Source organism: Botryllus schlosseri, chromosome 7 (assembly GCF_051294905.1).
Source record: "Botryllus schlosseri isolate E-star chromosome 7, Bs_hap1, whole genome shotgun sequence".
Lineage (NCBI taxonomy): Eukaryota > Metazoa > Chordata > Ascidiacea > Stolidobranchia > Styelidae > Botryllus > Botryllus schlosseri.
This window is the reverse complement of record NC_137242.1, coordinates 17,812,073-17,836,788: the sequence shown is the minus strand read 5'-3', so window position 1 is coordinate 17,836,788 and position 24,716 is coordinate 17,812,073. Positions and strand designations below refer to the sequence as shown.

General features: G+C 40.9%; 1 protein-coding gene and 1 long non-coding RNA gene across 5 annotated transcripts in view; one reads left to right on the top strand and one right to left on the bottom strand.

Annotated features, from left to right (window-relative positions):
* The window catches only part of LOC145442933 (uncharacterized), a 356,044-nt gene that overhangs the window by 5,652 nt on the left and 325,676 nt on the right, over positions 1-24,716 (bottom strand). Inside the window, exons 4-7 of one of the 3 annotated variants that reach the window (XM_080320984.1) lie at positions 24,313-24,384; positions 24,184-24,249; positions 24,030-24,126; positions 23,487-23,605 (exon numbers count right to left, since the gene is read on the bottom strand). The exons of 1 other annotated variant lie outside the window; for it this stretch is intronic. In XM_080320984.1, the coding sequence (XP_080177110.1) occupies positions 24,056-24,126; positions 24,184-24,249; positions 24,313-24,384 (209 nt within the window). In that variant the 3' untranslated portion in view covers positions 23,487-23,605; positions 24,030-24,055. Of the gene's footprint in view, positions 1-23,486; positions 23,606-24,029; positions 24,127-24,183; positions 24,250-24,312; positions 24,385-24,716 lie in introns of those variants that run through there. One more of the 3 variants, XM_080320985.1, reaches the window with a different exon arrangement.
* LOC145442194 (uncharacterized) lies at positions 15,132-16,898 on the top strand. 2 transcript variants are annotated; one of them, XR_013915971.1, is made up of 3 exons: positions 15,132-15,767; positions 15,840-15,977; positions 16,254-16,898. It is a non-coding gene; the product is annotated as an uncharacterized LOC145442194 (long non-coding RNA). The 2 variants fall into 2 exon arrangements; XR_013915970.1 differs by having other exon boundaries at positions 15,132-15,977.

Below are 24,716 nucleotides of genomic sequence, written 5' to 3'. Positions count from 1 at the left end.
ACCGCTGAGCCAGAACTTCGCGCAAGTCTCACTGCGATAAAGCTAGTCGTGACAATTATAACGCGATAATATTTCAAACGACGTTTCCGTACGTTATGCAAACATTTTAAGTGCATGTTCGAACGGTATGCGGCTGTTTTTATTGACTTGTAAGTTCCTGTATTGCATACAGGAAAGAGGAAAATATCTAACCAAAGTTCCGCTTTTATACTGGATACTGCGGAGTGATGTACGAGTGCATTGCAAGTAGTCTATATCAGTTCTGTGAACGGCTTCGCCACCTGCTGAGGGTTCGATATTAACAACATGACTGCCTTCTGAAGTCTGACAAAGACCATACCATCGACAGTTTTATATCTCTGTAACAGTGGTCGTGAGTAACAATCAGTCATACACCGATACAATAATAGTGCGTTTCCAACATTCCGAGCATTTTCCGTTTCATATGAATTTCTTATGAAGCCTAGTAGTTTCAATACTTAGCATTTGACGAGATTTGTTGAGATTTGATCAGATGTGGTCCGTAACAAGCCAATACTACTTTACGGATTATTAAAGTTCAGTTGGATCTGCATGGACTACTTGGTTAAGTGGTTGTGTTTTGACCAGGACCAAAACAGCACTTCGTCAGCCCCCCCAAAAACAGTGGTCTTGCCTTCACCCCCCATAGGGTGATCACAACTTCTGAGGGTATCACCTAGTCACCTAGACGCGCAAGCGAGCAAGTTTCCTAGAATATATGATTGAATCGGTCAATATGATCGGGAATTGCATATATATTGCTGTCAATTTCGTATCTTCCCTCTGCTCAAGTAATCAGATTCACCGGTAGAACTGAGTGATTGAGGTGTCTTGGAGAATGTAGAGGCCCGTAAATAATAATTAAACAGCTTCAGGCTGACCCGTTGATATAATGATTTCGTTACATGATGTTACTTTCTTGATCTCCCGTCTGCAACGTAAGAAGATATTGCAAAAGCCGAAGCGTACTAAACCATAAGACGCACACGATTTCAAATTGGTATTTCTTCATTAGCAAATAATTTTAACCATGCGGCATGGCATGGCAGTACAGGAATATTTGGCTGATGGATTTATTGCCTATGGACAATTAAACATACATTTATATTGCAGATATAACGAAGTTAGAGGTCAAAATTAGTGTAGTCTGTTCCGGCCAAGGTTTTCCCACTGCCGATCGTTATGACACACTTCTTGGAGTAGCATGTTACATGGCCTAAAATTTCATGTGTCATGGTGCGCCGTAGCGCAGTAATGGCCGACGTCGAAATGCCCATTTCTAAATATCCTGCGCATTCTTTCTTGGGAAATGGTACCCAATAACCGGCAACATTAAACCGTGCACGATGCGAAATTTTTTTGAAAAATTTGCATAGATTTTCAGAAAAATACCCTTTATTTTAAGTTGATTCACGAAATAATTTGCAGAACTGTATAATTATATATTTTTAAAGCGAAATGCTGGTTGAAATCTTTATCATGAAATTTTTCTTTGCTCTAATTATAATTATAATCAAATTCGTGAAATGTTTTCATGCCCTATAGTTTCAATTTTAAGCTTATTTTGGTTTACCTGGAAATAGTTGCAGTCAACTGTATAGTGCGAATCGAGCCAAGCTTGGCTTACAGCAGGAGTGTCAAACATACGGTGCGCCAGACCATTTCATCCAGCCCGCGAAGCCATTCTTAGTAATTTGAAAAATTATTGTATTATGCAGAACATTTCCAATAGTAGTATATGTCGAACATGTTCATCGGCCACATTATAACCATCTGTCGACAGTGTTGAGTTGTCACTCAAGTAACCATCAGGAACAAGGTGGTGACATTGACACTGCATGGGAAGGCAAAAACAACTGCATTCTGTTCGGAGTCTTCCGGGAAAATGGACAAAGACATAAACGACAATTTGAAACCGCTGCGTGTAAAATACATGGAGCATATAATATCTACACAAAGAATAGAATTCAAATATCTCTGGTCGCACTGCTGCTTATATTATTCTGACCCAATAGGCCCTTGCCCCGGTCTCCTGAGAAATCGAATGGTGAATTTGTGATATAAAAATGATGAATAAAATTCCATCGCCCTTGTTTACAATCTCTCACATTCCTCACCACGAATATGCAGGGCCAACGACGCATCACGAATAACACAAAGGACGTCATCGAATTATTCCAACTCATATCGCCGTTAGAGCCATTGTTTTAGTAGTTTATGAGTGTATTCAATCGGCCAATCATCGCGATTTTGTCAATTCCATTGTTTGCGAATAACGGTGTTGCTAGAGTAGAGCCGGGGATATTTAGAACTAGATATACCTGAGTACAGCCCATATGATCCGTGTTATAATAAAGAATACTATTTTGCATGTCGGTTGACAATAAAGCATTCCAGTGAAAAACAAAGGCACTGATTCATTTGACTGATCCGGCCCGCGACCTGAGTTGAGTTTGACACCCCCGGTTTACAGGCATTTACTGTTGTTATGCTCATGTGAATGAATTCTGAATTGATGTGAGCTGAACTTCATTCCATGTCCAAGTTTTCGCTCATTCAATATTTATAATTATAAACAAATTTGAAAAGCTATGATTCAAATTTTGATGTAATTTAAAAGATACGGTGTAGTTACAATTCTAATTCGTGTCTGATTTGAAAAAAATGTGTAGCTATAACTCAAATTACGATGTAATTTGGAAGAGCTACCAATTTCCTAGTCTTGCAATAGTGGACATGATACTAGGCACTATAGAGCCGTCATTGATCCGTTGTCGTGGAGGGTTCTTTCAATAGAGATTCGTTGTCTTCAGAATGTTGTATCACAGTTTCCATCGCTCTATGAAGCGAAGTTAATGTGAGAGGGTGCTATAAATTGCTACAGTAACGTCATGCCGTGGAGATGTCAGCATTCGACATAACAGCATACGACAATTGAGCATTTGGTAATATTTGGGGTAGGAACGCGTTAGGATTATATTGAGGATGGGGTTAGAGCTAGTTTTGGGGTTGTGAAGCCACATGTCAAATTGGCGCATGTTAAAGTGCCATCTTTTAACTGCAGTTTTTCAAACTGATCGTGTGATTAACAATTGTACATACGATTAGCAAACACATAATCTTTCCGCAATGACGAAAGTCTGGTATTACGAGATTCGCGAGCGATCCACAGAAAGTAACGATGAACAAAAGATTATTTCGATGTCCATGTTTTTCGTCATACTAAACACGCATTGATTAAATAGCGACACGAATCAGGAGATGCGCACGCGGGCTCAGATTGCAGAGACATGACTACTAAGTGCCATCTATTTCAGCGGCTGGACATATCACTAACGGCGATTTCGACGAACTTGGACCCTGTTTTGATGGTAAGGTCGTCATTCCTCTTGACAGAGCCCTTTGCATGTTGGCCAAACCTCATGCAACGGGTGAGTTCATTGACGAACTTATTTTAGAGTCGGAGCTGAAGTCAGGATATTGTAAATGTCTAAGTTGGAGCCGATGGTAAAATTTTCTGACTCAACGACCCTAGTACCTACACATCCAATAGTTTACTATATATTGCTGTTGCTTAAAATGATCAAAGCGAATAAACTAGGGATTACGCACAAATCGAATGAATTGTATCACAGGCCAACAACAAAATTTCATCATGGAAGATGAGAACGATTTTAGGGTATATCAGGGGCGCTGAACTCGAAAATGGCATTCGTTTGTGCAAATTGACTCTATTTTTCAAGATACAACCGAGTGTATTTATTTGTTATTCAACTTTAACAGCATATATTACATGTTTTAGTAAGTCTGTATTCCCTAAACCACAAGAATATGCGAAAGGTAAAGGCACGGTTAGATCAGCTGTTGATGATGTTGTGCCGCATAAATCTATTTTTTCTCCAAATTTATATTGAAATGAAACCCGAATATTTTCGGCTGACACTCGTCAGGGGTAATCGTCAGGAACTAGTTGAGAATAAGAAAGAACATTGTATATCAACAATCGTATCACAAAATATGACGTCACCAGCATGAAACATCGAATGAGACAGCGTTCAGTGCACTATTCCCAGGTGGTACACGATATCCTTCTGTTTACAGAGTTTCGGTTCGTGTATTTTGATAAAAGTCGACTCCAAGGCACACAAGTGAAAGTGTGAACGGCCCCTCCCAATAATGCGAAATTTGTCGTCTCTATATTTATTCGCACAAATCGGATTATCCAGCAGATGTTTGCCGATTGCAGAATTAATGGCCTTCGATCGGTCAGCATCAAGCTTGAGTGGATGAGTTAAGGGTGAGCTTTTCACCGAGCGTGGTGCACGTGTTCTGATAAATATTGGGACATGCTGGTTTATGCGTTCCTGCAGACGCTTTGACGTTCTTCCCGCGTAGCCTCAATCACAGTGGCACTTGTATTCGTACATTGCAATACTTTGTTGAAGTGGAGGAAAGAAGCACTAGGGATGGTGTGAACGTGATGTTCACGTTCGTGTTCTGTGTGTGATCCTCTGAAATTTAGAGCATGGCGCTGGCAGCATAAAAAAACTAGCACTAAACGAGCATGCACCTTGACAATCTCAGATATTTTACTTGTCTTATTACAAAGGTTTGCTCGAAGTATCCAGCTTTCCGTTTGTGAATATTTAGTGACTCTCTGCTGTGAGCTTGACTGGCAACCACACAACATTAATAACGAAATACACTACATGTAGGTAGTCAGCGAATGATGCTTATTCAAACAATCAATGGAATTGACATCGCTGTCTGATGTAAAAAATCTAGCAGGCGTACGGGGTCAATCTTGACTTCACATGCTTATTGTATCATAAAAACGAAATCCGTGCGATTGGGGTGTTGAATACTGCTGTATAACTTCAGGGTAATATCGGTAGCAAGTATAGAAACCCGTTTTACACTCTGCTCAATGTCAATATAGCAATAATCAGACGCCGAATACATTGTCCGGTCTGGCCTAGACCGTTAAGGCGTCAGCTTATATTCCCTTGCAAGTTCTCGTCGAAATTGTTGGCAGAGTGACGGAAGATATTGATTTTATGTGATTTTTATCATTTGATTGCCCCAGTTGATACATTTGCCGACGTCAATATGTACTTCAGCATTGTGACATTATGTGGCCCGAGTCGTTGTTTGGTATCATGTAGGCCTACATTAATATAGGCTATCACTTCACTGATATGTAGGGTTGTAATTAGCTAAATTAAGTCACGTGACGTCATGACGTTCACGTTCGCGTTCACACAGAACCTTTCAAAAAGGTTCGCGTTCACACGAACCTGAACCTTTCAGAGGTTCACACCATCCCTAGGAAGCACGTCTTTGCGTCTTGAAGGAAGCAGTTGCGTAGAAATAGTGCACTGAACGCTCTCTCATTCGAAGATTCATGCTGGTGACGTCTATTTTGTGATGCGATTGTTGATATACAACAGAGGTCTCAAACACGCGGCCCGCTGGCCGCATGCGGCCCGCCAGGTCATTTTGTGCGGCCCGCGGCCACATTTTAGATTCTTATTAATTTGGCAATACATAAGTGTCACATATATCTTTTCAGGTTATAACGTGAAAATTTCCTCTTAAATTGCTCCGAAAGCCTGAAACTATTCATCAAACTTCACTATCACATCAATTGCAAACGCTCCCATGCAGTGGACGATTCACTATTTCGCCCCATTTCCACATTATGATGACAAAACCGGACCCTTAGCCGATTCGTGTCTGATATTTGTGAGTTGGACTTGGACGCAACCTTACTTAGAATTATTCAGACTCGGGCTAACTCGATGACAAAATGAAAATGACTCGAGTGGACTCGGAGTGACTCGGAATACCGGGAATTTGTTAGAACCATGAACACAACAAACTAAACGCGTATCAGGGGAATAGTAATAGATCAGAAAGTCGCAGCTTGGTATTTCGCTAACTAAGCAAGTATAGTTATGACAAACATTGGCAATCTGTTAGTTACATCTTTGGTCGCTAAACCATGTTATTAAAGCCACTTAAAGGTACCGAGTACCGTAGTGATACGTTCCAACGATGCAACAACAATGGGCCGTTCGGCGTTCCGACATTTCAATCACTAGGACACATTCATTAATATATTTATAATATTTATTTTTCTGCTCCTATTTGAAGATATTTGGCTATGAGATCAATAGCCTACTTATCAGAAGCATACCCGAATCCTGGATTGGAATTACAATGCTCAACCTAAAAATGTTTTAATATCAGATCAGTCTCTATAATCAATCTGTTGAATTCAAAGTATTCATAGTAGCTGAAAAATTATAACCCGATAGCTTTTATGATGGCATCATACATTTGTCCTCACATATGGTGTCTATATCTTATAATTAGGATAGAGTGGAGCAAAACGCCTATCGTAAGGGAGAAACGTCATAAAATCCTCCGTGCTATTCGAGTTGGTCTGAATTTCATAGTATCAACGCGAGATGCCATACCTAATTCAATATGAATGTATGGAAGGCTTATGTATCGGTTATCAGCAGTAAAGTCACGATTCATCCATGTTCGTCAAAACGCACACGAAGGCGTTTGCCCTACTAGGTCTTACAATTTACCCACTGATACCATGTTAAGGATTTCTTTTCCATTCGTATACAATTATACATGATTACCAGCCCACTATAAATTGGATCCTGTACAAATGTTGCATCCCAAACATGTAATAACAAAAAACAAACTGATGGACGAAAATCTAAAATCTGGCGTGCAAAGGCAAATATTGTGCTGAAGTCAGTCGGAAAGGTCGCCCACTAACGGTGTTTTACCCCGCGTATAGGGTGAGCGTTTTAGCCACCAGGTCGCCATTATTTTCGAAACACTAACAAGGTGGTTATTTTGTGTATCTGACGATGAAATTACACTAAAATCACATCGAACATAGTAGGATCCTAAATAAAATAAGAAACTTTCATTCGGCGACCTCAATAGTTACGTTTCACCTAGTTATATTACGGTTATTTTTGTAAGAAACAAGTCAAAAAGTAATATATAATCGTAAAACTCACCAAGTCCCCTTTCAACTTCAGAAATTAAGGTGGCAGCTCAGTCTGACCATTAGGCATTCGTTAGGCTATTGTGACTCATTCAACACTCACTTTGTTTGGTAACAGCGATGGTGGGCGTCTTACCTTACGGGGGCGTTTTACCCTACTCTACCCTAATATACAGCCTATCAAGTACAAGAACAATTCTATTCAAATAGTTATAAATCCGATGATTCTTTTCGTGTCAGGCCTAAATTAATACAAGAGTAAATCAAATCTTGACGATGTGTGTTTACTGTCAGTCTGCTGGATCGGCTCGCTTTCAATAGGACAATTCACTCCCGCCAAATAAGGCCTACTTGGAAAGACATAGAATACTCCTATAAATGCTGCGGCCCGCGGTGTCGTCAAAACTGGAAAAATGGCCCGCGAGCACATTTGAGTTTGAGACCTCTGATATACAATGTGTGGTGATTCAGTTCCTTTGAGCACTAGTGGGTGTTTTTGCTGATTGCTTCTGATAACCTTCACGTCGGGACTATTCATTTCATTCGTACTAGTCGGGTTTGGCGTCGCTTCTGATCGTTATACCTACGTTAACTCTGTTTTATTGCCATGTTGTATTCAGATGCACTAGCTTACTTTTATGTTAATAAAAGCCTAGGAACCGATCGTATTGAGTTCTATCGAAGGGTGCAACAATTCTTCACGCAAAAGCCAGCGTATCTGTACTAACGTTAACTGTGTTTCACATACTGAGATAGGTGATGAGATGATGATATCATGGATATCATGAAACAGTTAACTAACATTCTCGGTTTGCATTCAAATATTTACTTTTATATTATATTCTCCAATGTCAATTTCACCGTGAAATTGTGGCCTTCAAGCCATTTGCTTACAACCCTCTGTCAAGCGCGATAGCTATTTCGCTTTCGATGGCGGCTAACAGCTGATCACTTGATTAGCCTATTCCTCATTAAATTTTACGCAAAATTCGGTGTTGGTCTGTTGGTATTAATTTTGACAGTATACCCAGGGCCGTAACAGCACTTCGCCAGCCCCCCAAAACGTTGGTCTTGGGCCCCCCATATGTTGATGAACCAATCTTATGGGGGGCTTCGCCCCCCAGACCCCCCTCTGGCAGTTCGCTTATTACCGATACTTACTTATCCCCCACATTAGGGGGAGTTTAGTTGGTCCGTTTTTCTGGACTAAACGCGCAAGGCGTGAAAATTTTCTATAATTAATGATTCAATTGGTCAATATGATCGGGAATTGCATATATGTTGCTATCAATTTTTGTCCTCTCTCTGCTCACGTAATCAGATTTACAGGTAAAAGCTGAGTCAGGTGTGTTTGAAAAGGTAGGACCCCTCAATATTATAATTAAACATCTTCCGGCGTATATCCGTTGGCAGGAATGAAACAGCACTTCGTCAGACCCCGCAAAACATCTTGGGTTTGGGGCTCCCATAGGGTGATAAACCTACCCCCATCACCTTGTTCGCTTTAGCCACGAAATGAATTGTTTACAGCTTAGTGAGCCAGCGCGAGGCGCAAAAAAGTTTCGAAAATTCATGATAAAATCGGTCAATAAAATCTGGAATTGCATATATATTGCTATCAACTTCTTATCCTCTCTGCTCAGCACGTAATCAGATTTACCGGTAGAGCTGAGTGAGTTGTCTTGGAAACTGTAGGGCCCGTTGGTATGACTCCTTAACATGATGGTATTTCGTGACCTCCTGTCTGCTACATAAAAATATAGAATCGCCATAACGTAGGCTACGAAACTAAAAGACGCACACCAATTCAAATTGGTATTTCTTCACTGGCATATAATTTTTCCCTGCGGGATGGTATTTGTCTTGTGAGATTGCCAAGACAGTATGTTTTATATATAACGGAGTTTTCGGTCAGCATTAAGGCAGTCCTTTTCGGCTAAGGTTTTCTCGCTGCCGATCGTTCTGGCACACTTCTTGGAGTCGCATGTTATATGGCCTACTTCATATATCTTGCCCATTTCTATATTAAGCCCATTTCTATAAATCTTGCGTATTTTTTCTTGTCGGATGAGTACCCAAAAATCACGATAATTGGCAACTGGAAATCGCGCGCGGCGCGAAAATTTTTTGAATAAGTTGCATAAAGTTTCAAAAAATACTATACAATTTATGATAATTCACGAATTAATTTTGGGCCCCCTTAGAGCTCGCCCCCCCCCCAATTGGGGGGTTTGGGGTGCGGCAGTTACAGGCCTGAGTATACCATACCGAAAAGGGCCATGAGGCTACTTCTCGATGATGTCATGTAACAGTGTACTAAGTTTACGGCTTTCATCCACGTATTTATTCGGTAATATATTTTCCAAAAGCGAATTCGCAGCATATCTATAGACAGTAATAAAGCCGTATGTGTCGTGTTACAGTCTCCAGTTTCAAGGGCAAAATCTTCTATGCGTGACCGAGCAAACATGGGGTAATCGCGATTAGTAATCGTAATCGATTACGACGATTACAGCATTTTCAAGTAATCGTAATCTCAATCGATTACTTTCGAAAAAATTCCTAAGTAATCGTAATCGTAATCGACTACTTCCCATATCTAATCGATTTCTTTGAGAAAGAACGATTACTTTTTATTTGCACATGGACTATGACATAAACTGAGCATTCGTGAACAAAGAAAAGATATTATACCAGGTTAGTGATAGCCCAAACGTCTGATTTTCAAACGCCACTGCTCATTATTACGTCAGAACAGGGGTCACCAACCTGGTGCCCGCGGGCCCCAGGTAGCCCGCGAGGACTAGATGAGTAGCCCGCGAGCCCGTTCTCAAAAATCTTGTTTAAAATACACTACGAACATGTAACTTACATATATAAACACTTTAAAAATATCCTCAATTACAATTAGTGATATATAGATGTATGTGATAGAATCACCAGAAATTGAAGATACGGCGCATTGCCTATATACAGGCGACATGACGGAATGCCATTCACGGTCTTCTTGAAATGGCGGGGGGTTCCGTTATGATATAGCTCAACGTCCTGGACAATGCCAAAGTAGTAATCAATATTACTATTCGGAGTTAGATGGCCGTGAAGTACTAGCAGATTTTGAATATCTGTATACCCATTACGTATTGTTGCATCTTTTGACACAGCTTGTTTCTGTTACACTCAACGCAGTTTAGTAGGCTATGTGAGAAGTATATTTAAAAGATGCAAAAATAGAAAATTGCACAACTGCAACGCAACGACCTCTCTCTCCACGGGTCACACGAGCTCTGAGTCCCAATACTCACGACTATCAAACAACACCATTCGAACTAATCAACGAGCAATCAATCAGTCGCACGCGCTATGATCAGCGTCCGAGGTAACAGTCAGTGCACAAAATCTACAAAGGCACATTATCCGTGATGAATATCACTCTTCATCATCATCATCACCATCGTCATCTTCTTGCCCTCCTCCTCCGAAGTCAGTGACGTAGTCTCCAAGGCGCGCTGGACTTCGTCGGGTGCGCGTACTTCTTCTAAGACCGGACATGACCTCTTCCCCAACGTGTTCTCGAGTCACACCAATTTCTTGTGCGATCTCTTCGCTGCGCAGCGCTCTATCAGCCTCACCTTCACGATCCTCTGGCGAGCGATCGGCAGTTATCCACGTCAACAGTACTCTGGGTGAATCACGGAATACCGAACTTGGCGGATGACTAACTCTTCTCACATCACCGACGTGCCTCGGGATGCCATCAACCTCAACTTTATGATCTGAAAGTATGCTAGTGATCTTACCAATATTCCACTTCGTCGTGCATCGGCTGTTTGCCGGCTTCACCCAGACATGGTCTTCAACGGACAAGTCGCGCACCTTGGGCTCGGTTCGGCTTACGGTCGTCTCTTCTGACGATTCCAGGAAGGGGTTACGCCAGGTACGTGAGAATATCTTCTCAGCCGGTACCAAGTTCGTGCTACTCTGCGGAGACAAATTATACCAAAATACACACTCTTGTATATTCACTCCCGTTCTCGCATTCATGGTCTTGATTGTTCTGTGGTGTCGCTCAATGATCGCATTTCTCGACGGTCGATATGCACATCTAAATTCCAAATCGACTCGCCAAACATTGCACAATTGTCTCAGACGATGCGATCGAAATGATTTCGCATTGTCACACAGCAATTGTCGAGGCGGCCCGTATCCCGAGAAAATGTCTTCCAAAGCCTTCGTAATCACTATATCCGATTCGTCCTTGATCTCTCACCACACGGCGTACCTGCTGGGACCGCAATCGACGATTGTTAAATACTTTTTACCGTTCGCGAGGTGCGTAACATCAGTCGCTAATCTCTCCCAGTCTTCGGTCACGCTCAATTCGCCACCAACTCAACGTCGCGGTTGGGGATCGATCGACTTGCAAACGTCACATTGTTCAACTACCGACTGTACGGCGTCTTTTGTGATATGGGGACACACCTGCTTGCAGAAATGAAGCGTCGCATCAACACCGCGGTGATTCATGTTGCGATATCACCCGCTCCATCATTCCGCGTCAACACATCCGTCACCTCGAAACAGGCCATTCTTGATGATGGGCCGCGATAGCTTGTGAGAAGTATATTTGAAAGATACAAAAACAGAAAATGGCACGACTGCAACGCAACAACGACAAAACGACCTCTCTCTCCACGGGTCACACGAGCTGAGTCCCAATACTCACGACTATCAAACAACACCATTCGAACTAATTAACGAGCAATCAATCAGTCGCACGCGCTATGATCAGCGTCCGAGGTAACAGTCAGTAGGCTACACAAAATCTACAAAGGCACAACCATGTTTCTAACTTTATGTAATCGATGCTGCTGTCCGGTATAATGAAATCTTGTCATTTCTGGATGCTGAACAGTTGGAGATTGAAATTGTAACACAGCAACATGACCCCCACATCAGTCTGCAGCAAACGTTTGGTGCCTTGTTGATATGGAAAAGTACAGTGGTGTATGCGCAGCAGCTATGAAGGTTGCAAGCGTCTATGGTTCAATTTATCGTTGTGAATCAGCCTTTTCGGACATAAACTTCATCAAAAACAAACACATAACACGCTTAATTAAAGCACATCTGGAACACTCACTAAGAATTGCAGTGTCAAGTTACATACCAGAGTACAGCGCACTAGTTTATATCATACAATGCCAGGCTTCCCACTGACTGCTATAGAAACAGATAATATGATGTCCAGTCCTGTCCAGTGTTATGAATATCAAAGCGAAAATACATTGTGGTACGGGTAAACGGCGGGAGTAAATAGTAGCCCACCGCTTCAATCATTACGCAAAGTAGCCCTCGGTTGCAAAAAGGTTGGTGACCCCTGCGTCAGAAGTTTTAGCCTTGCCTGTCATTGCGTAAGAAGTATCCACGTGTAGTAAACAGATATTGGATGCACAATTGTAGCTTGATTGTAAGAAAATCCGCCATGCTGTATATCAGGTTATATTAATGCACTCCAGACGCCATTACCTCACAACGGGAAAATAATCAACACTCTTCCTAGTTTCAAATAGTAACCTATGTATAGATGTTAGGTTATGCTTAATTAAGCTATAGTTTGCTAACCTAGGGCTACGGTAGGTCAGTAATCAATAGTTAAACGCAGTTTGGCCGTTGCCGATTGGCGAGCAGTAGTGTAGGCCTATGTACGTACGTAAGAACACCCGACAAAGATTTTATATTTTGTACTCGTCAAATGAAACATTACGATTTCCATAACGAAGCATCAAATCAACAGCTGCTGATATATATCATAACCGAGCTGTTTCTCGTAACGGCAGCTTGTATAGCATCTGTATCAAGTGAAAGGCAGAATTTTATGTTCACATTATCTTATTCTCATATGACTGTATTTGAAACGGGGCCAATCGTTACTTCGCAATTCCTCACTCAACATTTGAACCTACCGCGATAGCCATTCGCTTATACACCATGTTAAAGCGTGGGTTGTAGTGACAATCAGGACCCCGCTCTAAACGTTGGTCTTGGGCCCCCATAGGGTGGTCCTAGTCAATTCTCAAGTTGATGATTGAATTTTGTGAATAATATTGGTAACTGCATTACTACTCTCACAGCCCCTAATGGTCAGATTTACCGGTTGAGCTGGGGGCACGTGCTTCATGATAATAGCATCTGGTATGTTGGTATAATTATTTAATTATACGTTGTTAATTCGTTACCTCCCGTCTGTTATATAATCAAAAGATATAGTGGTCGCCCAAACGCAGCAGACTAAAAAAAACTTTCGAGAGACGCACACACAAATTGTCATGTCTTCATTCTTCTGTGCGTGGCGCGGGTGGCATTAGTTCTGTGGGGCTGAGATTGAGAGAACAGGACTATTCGGCACGCCCACCCAGCGCGACTATTTACATGGGACACGACCAAGGTCTTTGGTAGCACACTTCGTGGAGTCGCACGTGGTCCGAAACTGCATATGTCTTTTGGTGTATCGTGGCGCGGTAATGACCGGCACCGAAATGTCAATTCCTATAAATCATGCATGCTTTGTTATTGAGGCGGAGAGGTATGAATTTCAAAATCAAGCTATCTAGTGCAGTGGTTCTCGAACTGGGGGCGCGGGAGGCTCTCAGGGGGGGGGCGGGAGGCTCTCAGGGGGGGCGCGGGAAATTGACAAAGTATGTATGAATTCTGACTAACATGTGTTTCACAACCATTCTGAGTAAACGATTGTTGAAGATGAAACTTATTTCGTATTCAAGAAAACTCGCTAAATTCAAACTCCAGCAGTCGCGATCAACGGAGTATAGGCTGATTTCAACTTCGTTTGAGCAAATTTTTTCTTTTCTTTGAAGATTTAGAGCAATTCCCACGTGTAAGTCATTCATTTAATGAAGTAGTCCGGTGATGTGTGCCGGTGTAAATTACAGCATATTTTGTACTGCGAGTAAATGGAAGTAGTCCGGTGATGTGTGCCGGTGTAAATTACAGCATAGTTTGTACTGCGAGTAAATGGAAGTAGTCCGGTGATGTGTGCCGGTGTAAATTACAGCATATTTTGTACTGCGAGTAAATAGAAGTAGTCCGGTGATGTGTGCCGGTGTAAATTACAGCATATTTTGTACTGCGAGTAAATAGAAGTAGTCCGGTGATGTGTGCCGGTGTAAATTACAGCATATTTTGTACTGCGAGTAAATAGAAGTAGTCCGGTGATGTGTGCCGGTGTAAATTACAGCATAGTTTGTACTGCGAGTAGAAAAAAGTAGTCCGGTGATGTGTGCCGGTGTAAATTACAGCATAGTTTGTACTGCGAGTAAATGGAAGTAGTCCGGTGATGTGTGCCGGTATAAATTACAGCATATTTTGTACTGCGAGTAAATAGAAGTAGTCCGGTGATGTGTGCCGGTGTAAATTACAGCATAGTTTGTACTGCGAGTAAATGGAAGTAGTCCGGTGATGTGTGCCGGTGTAAATTACAGCATATTTTGTACTGCGAGTAAATAGAAGTAGTCCGGTGATGTGTGCCGGTGTAAATTACAGCATATTTTGTACTGCGAGTAAATAGAAGTAGTCCGGTGATGTGTGCCGGTGTAAATTACAGCATATTTTGTACTGCGAGTAAATAGAAGTAGTCCGGTGATGTGTGCCGGTGTAAATTACAGCATAGTTTGTACTGCGAGTAGAAAAAAGTAGTCCGGTGATGTGTGCCGGTGTAAATTACAGCATAGTTTGTACTGCGAGTAGAAAAAAGTAGTCCGGTGATGTGTGTCGGTGTAAATTACAGCATATTTTGTACTGCGAGTAAATGGAAGTAGTCCGGTGATGTGTGCCGGTATAAATTACAGCATATTTTGTACTGCGAGTAAATAGAAGTAGTCCGGTGATGTGTGCCGGTGTAAATTACAGCATAGTTTGTACTGCGAGTAAATGGAAGTAGTCCGGTGATGTGTGCCGGTATAAATTACAGCATATTTTGTACTGCGAGTAAATGGAAGTAGTCCGGTGATGTGTGCCGGTGTAAATTACAGCATATTTTGTACTGCGAGTAAATAGAAGTAGTCCGGTGATGTGTGCCGGTGTAAATTACAGCATAGTTTGTACTGCGAGTAAATAGAAGTAGTCCGGTGATGTGCGCCGGTGTAAATTACAGCGTAGTTGAACTAATATTTACACATTCAGGTGGATTCAAGTTGACTGTTAAAGAAGCAACTCGTCAGCTGCAAAAGGAATTTGACAACGAGGACTGCAACTTGCAGAAAATCGTGACTCTTTTCAAACAATTGTACGGGCACCGGCATGCTCAGCTAACGAAGAAAGGGATCCCTCTCAATGAAATTCTGCAACCTTTCCCAACCTACGGTGATATCAGACTTGTGAGCGCATGTATGATTTATCATTAGGCCTCTGCGATATCGAGTGCGCGTCAGTGTATTGACTCTGAATTGAGTATTACGGTCGAGACTTGTATTCCTGTATCACTCATTCTGATGTCACAACATGAATGATTTGGGGTAGGAATTATGTGCCTTTTATACGGCCACAAAGAATATAGTGATAGTTCCTAATATAATACTGAAAAAAATTTTTACAGGTCAGGGAAGATTTCTGGAAGTTAATTGCACCAACTACAATTGATGAGATGAGAACTAATTACACAAAAATGATGCATACATTGGATAAGATATTTGGGGTAAATTGGGACTTGCAAAGCTATTATGATTTAGAATGATTGATAATAACTTCTCGATTTTTTGTTTTTCAGTATAGTGTGAATGATCAACTTAAAAATCTGCTGAAAGTACAATCGCAACTCGCCGATGGCAGAGTAAAGTGGTAGAAGACCGACGCCAGCCTGAACTCTAAAAAGAAGTCCACAGTATCTGCATTGTCAGTGGAACAGGTACTTGATTATAACTAAGTTTATATAATGATGTCAATCACTGATACATGCAGCTGACTGTGCGGCAGTGGTGAGCGAGATAGTGTAATGGTTATGCGTCAGGGTTCTCGATCGGTAGGTCGTGGGTTTGATCCCCGGCCGGTTCATACCAAAGACTGGAAAATTTATTGTGTGGTGTGTCTAAATAACTTGGTGAATTACTGGTGTAGAGATGTTACCCCTGTTGTTGACAGTCGTATGCATAGTTTGAATTTTCAAAAAATACTTCCATTTCAGGCTCAAGATACTGAAATCCACTGCAAACGATCACACCCTCCACATTTGGTTGTTGCCAAGCACGAAAATGGCAAGATCCAGGGTTGGATTTTGACTGATGGCCACAAAATTGCTTGCCAAGAATACGATACGGTCTTTGACATGTTAATTAATATTATGGCATGCTATTATGCCTGGGACCTATCATATCCGAAAGATTTTCAGCTTCTGGCTTTCGTTCAACATGTGGTAATAGGTGACAAAAGTGCTCAATATGTGTCTACCAGATTGGCTGATTTCTTTTTAAGATTTCAACAATCAGCTCCAGAATAAGACTTTTTCCGGGTTTCTCACTATCGTTCTTTGAGTAGTACTTCACAAGTACGTTAGATCGTACAAATCCTGTGAGGTTAAGTTCCTCTCCGCATTCGTTTATTGAGTATAGTACTTTGGAGTACGTTTTAGTACTTGTACTAATTATGTTACATAATCCAAATTCTGTAATTAGTTTTTTTATAATTCTAAATTAAAAAATTCGGCTCTAATTTATGCTGATGCAAGTCCTATTTCTTGCCTTCAATTTCATTGCGTTTACTTGTTGATTTCTTTGCACGTTCATTTTTCCGTTTATAATAAAATGTTCCATGCGGGATTCGAACAGTTTTAGATGTCGTCGAGTACACCAGGTGGTTTTAGTGTTATTTCGAGGACAGGTCGACTTGACATGTACGCCAGATTATTTAGTATTCTATATCAGGCCGCATTGAGGTATCACCTAGATCGGAAACACCTAAATACGGAAACACCTATATATGGAAACACCTAAATATAAAGCACAATCGACATCATCTAGGACATTTTTCGTGGGATCTTTTTTGACGAAAAAAGTGTTGTCTTTTCTGATTTCAATGACATGAAAAAACTTACAGTGTACTTCATAGCTTTGGCAGTAGCCTAAAGCTCGGTGCGGTGGGTAGCTGTTGTTGATAGCTGGCGAACTGCACTGCCTAAGACAGACTTAGATGCAATATAGGTTGCCCGGTTTCGCCCTCAATTAGGCTACCCTAAATCAGCACAATTTAATTCAATTCCAAAACTGATCAAGCTTAGCATGGCAGTACAGAACGACGCCGTGCTCTCTGTAGTCACTACCAGCATTAGGATTAATCTCAGTGCAACCTACCTTGAAATTAATTGTTCAATGTTTTTTGCTATATTTTCAAACAAGTTTAGGGAAATTTGTCAGAAATGTTAAAGACTCAACAACTGGAATGCGGATTCAAACTTGACGTAAGACATACCATATCTATACTATTAGATCAGGGATGGGCAATCGGTGACCGTTGGAAATTGCACGGCCGTCGAAACCTAATTCAATTAGTAGGCCTATGTGTTGGCAGCCGTCGACATGCAAATTGAAATTACAAATTCACTCCCGAATTTTTGAGAGATTTTAATTAATCTTGAATTTTTCTTCGCACTCCGCGCAATTCAACATTACTTTATTTGTCGATTTTAATATAGTAGCACCCGTCTTAATCTGAGCTGGAATCGGAATCGTGTGCTCCTCACTAAAGAAATTTGTTTATGGACATTTGGACGATTTCAATATATTTCAACTATTTCCACTACGGATACAATCGAAAATCCTGATGGGGGCTCAAGAAATAACAGCATGCAATGAAGTGACTAATCCCAATTGGGCAACCCGAAGATACATTATCATTTATAACTTTCCCTAAATTTTCGAAAGCCCTACCTCCATAAACTCTACCGGCGAATCTGATCACATGGGCTGAGAAATGATAAATATTTGATAGTAATATGTGATACTGCTATACTATTAATTACGGAATTCATTCGTGAATCTGAAAAATTTCACGACAATATTCAGCCCCAGCAACTCTTTATAACATTGCTACTCGCGATTTCGTTGCATAACTAGTCGAAATGCGGCCGTGATTAGCAAAAAGGTTGCCTACCTCTGTATTAGATGATGTGCTTATTTTGACATGACGATAAGTACACTAGGGGTCAGGGGGCGCAATTTTTTTGACCATCGCCAAGGGGAGCGCATGTCCAAAAAGGTTGAGAACCCCTGATCTAATTACATTAAATTGCCAAGCTTGATGAAAATTTTCAAGTTATTTAAATCTCTCGAAAATACTCCCAATTTATTTTGATGTATGAAATACTTTTGAGACTCCTTCGAGTTCACTCAATACCCTATTGGGGAGTTTAGGGTGTGACAGTTACGAACCTGGCAAGAATGCAAATCTATGCGGGCGATAAATCGTCCCCTATAAAGTTGGGCAATGGGTACATTATGATGTAACAAGCAAATGACTATCATTTATAAACAAAGTTGTTATCTCATTAGGCCTGTTCATCGCAATCCGTAATTCCTTACATTGTCTTCCAATATATCGGCCAAGATTGGTTCTGAGAAGCAAAATAAATGTAATCGTGAGTAATCGTGATTACTTTTCCAATGTAATCGTAATCGTAATCGACTACACACTGATTTTGCTGTAATCGTACTCGTAATCGTAATCGCGTGATTCCGAAGTAATCGTAATCGCAATCGATTACATTTATGAAGTAATCACCCCATGTCTGGTACCGAGACCGAATTTCCGAGGCTGCTATTCTTAGTTCTTGAGAATGATGTTTCGGATTCAATATGACAGGCCCAATCTATGAGATAACAATTGCGTATGTCTCCGAACTCGTTGACCTTTCCAGTTAGGCTTACGCAATCTCTCGAGTTATAGTCATTTCCATTACCGCAGATAACACTGGCCAACAAAATGGAAAAAACATTTTAGGCAGACCATCTGAGAGTCGTTTCTGGGGTTTCCGAGGTTGCAGATTACGAATAGCACATTAGTTTTGCCAGATTGGCTCTTTTGCAGAAGATATTTATACCCCTAAAAAAGCCAAAAATTACTGTATTTACCCCTAAATATGTCAATTGGTTGGAAGTAAATCGTAGTTTTTTTTTCAATTTTATACTGAGCATAAATAGCTAATTGACTATGAAGAACCCTCATGTCATTCTCAGTCATCCTATCAATATTAACATGACATGATGTGAAATATTTGTTTGTCAAAAAAGCAGTTTGTCAAGGCTAAAAATAGTACTTTTGCACAACTGAAATACATATTCTCCTGTATCTATTGATCATTCTACCAAGATTAAAGAGGAGTATAAAGCTGTAAAATTTGTCCTTGAAAGGCTTAACTGCAATACTCATATGCGTCTCATTTCTTTTGACTGGTAAATGGATAATTTTCCGCTGAGTCAACGAAGTAGGTATACCTAGTAACCCTATCAAACGAGAAGCTTAAATCGGGTATCTGGTATATTCGAATACCGATGAAAGATTCCAATTTCACATTGGCAAGGAGTTCACTGCATGTAATTTCTCCTAATATGTAGTAAATAAAACTTTTTAGATGATCACAAAGCACCCAACTACAAACAGTCGGTCCGAAAATTCGTATCTGCATATCGAAAACTTGAGCATAATCATGAACATAAGAGTTCACTTCCTGTTCAGTCATCTTGATATATTTCCTGATTTCCTTGTTGATTAGCAAGGGTAGAGGTTCTACCAAGACATCAGAACAACAAAAGAAAGATATCAGGGCAGATGCGATGAACAATTGAACATATTGTGTCAGACGATTGCCGGAACCTTTCGAGAAACTGCACTGAATATCTTACAGACGAAAATCGTACAAAAAACAATTGTGATTTAAAATATATCAATGATATTATATTCCAACTGATTTTTTCAAATTAACGATAGGTGGTTGACGCAAAACTGATTGAATTATTGCCTCGTTATCTGCTTATCTATGTAAATACTTATGTACATGACTGGGGTTCATTTATGTACATGATATCCGTGAAAGTATGTAACTATGGTAAATCTACTACCCCTAAATATAGTGCTGTTGCTGTATCTTTATTTAAAAGAGTCTTATGTGTGTAAAAATAACAAGTAGATTGAATTTCTGAACTTTATAGTATGACTGAGCCGATTTTATATCTATAGTCATTTCCGCGAAAATGGAGTATTTTGGTCAAAATAGCCCCATGGGTTATCTCCACAACAGGAGCCAATTTGAAAAAAACTAAGGTTATATTCGGAATCAGTGCCCTTCAGAACCCCCAAAACCACTCTTACTTTGTCTGCCTAAAAATATGTGTTGACCAGTGTAAATAGTCAGGTCAAGTGCGGCCGTAAACCGTGTTGAATCTTTGTTCTGTACGCCGTTTACGCAGTTACCACGCTTCAAGTCACAGCTCACCGGCAGACCTCTCGTGGCACATACGTTAAAATCACTGTTGTCGGGAAATTGATGTTACCGTACCATCATTAATTTACTTGTTTACGTTGGAAAGCGCCATTGTGACGTCATTTCGAAAAAAGTCGCTTGCATCCCTTGCCCCACCACCCGATATTGTCACGAGCCGCCACTGATAAGATGCGATGTAATGAACGACCAACCAGTTCGGGTCTCTTGAACTGACATCTACCTCAGTCTAGTGCCCGATGTCACAGTCATTTTCGGTGGTGTTTTTTTATTCGTTGATCCTTTTAAGAAGCTATCTTTTGCTCTCTTTCTTTCTTAACTGGGCCTTTTTGTCACGTAATAACAACGACACGGTACGGTGGACGAGGAGCCTAGAATAACCTCCGACGGCGGGAATCGAATCTGGGCCTGCTGCTTGGATGGCGCCGACGCTCACCACCACGCTATCTCCCCCGCAGTATATAATTTTGTAGTGTTTCGAAATAACGATGAGACGTCATTTGATGTCAAAGGTTTGCGTTCATCGTTAACACAGTGTTCACGCAGTGTTCAATTTCTAAGAACTCGTGTTCACACGAACTCGCGGTTCTCACCACGTAATTTTTATTTAGCATAACCAAATATCACCCAGACATGGGATGATCACTTCATGAATGTAATCGATTGCGATTGCGATTACTTATGAGTTACGCGATTACGATTGTGATTACGATTCCATGAATATCAGAAAGTAGTCGATTACGATTACACTGGAAAAGTAACCACAATGACCGACGAATACATTTAATTTGCTTGTTAAAACTTATCTTTGAATACATATTGGAAGACGATATAGCGATTGCTATGAAATGCCCTCCGAGAGAAGAACTTTCCTTTTAAATGAGTCGTCATTTGCTGTTTAAGTCAAAACATAGTCATTGCATAATTATACAAATATGCATTTCGGTGCCCGCCATTACCGCGCCACGACACACCAAGACATATGGAGTTTCTGCGAACATGCGACCCCACGAAGTATGCTGCCAAAGAAGGGCCTTCGCGGAAAATGTGCGTATGTGTCCATTATCCACAGCCGCGCTGGTTGGTCGCGACGAATAGTGCTGTCATCTCGATCTGTGCTTAACTGTTCAAATGCCACCCGGGGCACCCACCGGGGAAATTGTTGCGTCACGTAGGTCTACAGAAATTACAATATCTGCGTGCGGCCAGAACAGGGGTTCTCAGCCCTTTCTTGGCCGTGGCCCATTATCCGGTTAGAAAATGTGCCGTGGCCCACCTCTAATCTTAAAGTCATAGTCCTGTCCAATGCGTGGTAATTGATGGCGCCGATATGTCTATTTCTCTCAAATATGCGCATTTTTCTCCCTATTTACTGATAAAATTAAAATATTTCGCGCGAGACGAAAATTTTCAAGTTGAATGAATATCTTTCAACAAACGACCAACGAAGTAATCTTGGGCCCCTTCTAGCTCCCCCAATCGGGGATTTGGGTGCGGCAGTTACGGCTCTGGTAGATCATATGCTAAAACTTCATATGCTAAAACGTCTGAGTATTTTATTATCGTCCGCTGCTCCATTCGCTTCGCGAAACACAATGATCCAATTCCCGCATACACTGTGTGATTGGGATTTTAGTTCCACTATTGAGGGGAATAGTATAATCATTATGGACCAGCTTCAAACAATTCATTGGTGAATGGGGTATTACAGAGGAGTGGACAAAGATTTTCTTATCATGCATGTACAATGCACTGTATGTCACGTACTGAACCAACTGAAGTTGCGATGTCGGAATATTCAACCCAGTGATACCATCAATTCATGTGACTCTCACATTATGTACATTGATTTCCAGGCATTACATTTTAAACAGACTCCAAATATTAATGCGCTCCGCTGAATCTTCAATCCATTACTATTCGTTGCGGTGGTGCAGTATACCTCCACCAGAAGTTGCTAATAATTTGCAATTATGGCCATTTTTTACTTACAACAATACGACCTCCCGAAGTACAGTAAATCTATACATCAATTACACTTCATTCCTAGTTTATTGCACACCATTTTCAACGGCATACGACATTATGACCCTGCCGGAATGCTTGGTTACTTCAGCATTACCTTCCAGGTATTATATACGCGAAATTATTTTAGTTGCTGTTAGCCGTAGGTAGGCTAGTAATAGCCAGTGGAAAAAGAAGCCGTTTCTGCCTCCCATTTTCGACTTGAAATGCTGACTCGATACGTACCACTACGTCTCATCAGAGTCGGATGAAAAGCTTGTAGCCCACGTATAATCAACTAATATGAATTCATTTTTTAGCGATCAACACAACAAATATTACTAAACTTACATTATTTCTAAAATTTTCCAAATAGCTCTGTGGCCCACCTCAAATGCTCTTGTGGCCCACCCTTTGAGAACCCCTGGTCTAGAATGACGACATTGCATGCGCAATAAGATCAGTCGCAGGGTTGTAACCAAGCCACAAGGCTCCGAGTAACAAGACTACATCGCTATGCAGCATTTTAACGGTCAGCGGTGATCATCATCAGAGCACCCATTCCGTACCAATGATCTATATCTACGTGCAAAATTGTTGAACCGGCGACGATCGCGAGGGTTCCAGCTATACCCCACATCCTATACGACGACTATTTCGACTAAATCGTCCGCAGGCTCATACCACATGGTTTTTGGACGTATTTACACAATCATGGCATAATTAGACAACGTTTGAAAAACAAATGTTTTTTTTTAAAAAGGCATTTGTTTAACACACTGTTTAAAACATGTTTTAACCAAAGTGCTTGAAAACATCGTTCGTTTTGAATGCAGCCCTAGTTATAGCTGGGGATTACACCGCTATGTCATTTTCATTTTCTTTCTGGTATTCGACCGACTTCGATTTTCCCTTCTAGTAGTGTATGTATAGAAAAACACATTTCAATGTCTTTAAAGCTGTTATTATTGACAATAGACACGGAATGTCATGCAGCAAATCATAGAATCCCGCATCAGTGTGATATTCCGCAATACGGCTGTCTGAAGGATAAAGCGATGCATGAAAAACAAAACAAAGAACTATATGATCAAGGAGTCTTTTAATGTTGTACTAATGCTATCACGTAATGTATACATCTTATAAGACCACCTCAGATTTATTATACTGAACTATATTGCGAATATATGATTTTTCATTCTCGATATATATGCCTTGTCTTTATCACCTGTGAGTAGTTGCGATTTTTTGCACCGGCGGACCACCGTTCAATTTCCTAGACTAGGGAAACTAGCGTATAGAAATGGCAAATACATATTGTCACGACGGAAGTGCTGGTGGCAATGAATTAGGGTGTACGGATATATTCTCATACAGAATCACATGATGGCTATGCACCTATTAATACTTATAAAAACACTCAATCTGATGATAAAAGAATGCTATGAACCAGCACACTATATTTACCTGCGGAGGTTGCTGAGACCATCTTACTAAAAACATTGCATCTGGTGCTTCAAGCAATAATGGAAAGGAGGGCAATCCAGGTCGTTCCTGCATTTACCTAAATATTGCAAATTCTTCATTACCGGAAAAGGAATGTCTTCCCATTTCTACTCACCTGGAAAGCACTGACTGGATTGGCAGTAATAGCCAGGTGGGCAGTCTAATGAATTACTGCAGGATACTGTGAAATAAACGTCACTTAAGTTTCAAAATCACATGTTGTCGTTGAGAAAGTAGCCTATACCTGGAACACAGTTACTTCGAGCCCTGTTGCATCTGTAGCCAGGGGGGCAGTCCTGAGTGACTTGGCATGTGACTGTTAACAACAGAGGAGAATGTGATATTTCTTATCCGTCGTTTCCATCCACACTAATTGTTCCCCATTAATGACACCCAGTCGCCTAATATAGTGTTGGGACTACGTGTTCGTATTTTAGGCGTAGCGGTGTGACAGGGGTTCCTAAAGTATGGATCACGAAGGGTATAAATTTGGGTCAAGGCGGCACCCGTGCAAACGTCTATTATGTTCGTAATATTTGGTGAAGTTCCTGTAGCAAATAAATTTCTTCGCGCTTGGATCGATGTCGTGTGGATAATTTGTGATTGCCCGTGAGCAATGTAATGAACACTATACCCCAGTGAAGAAAT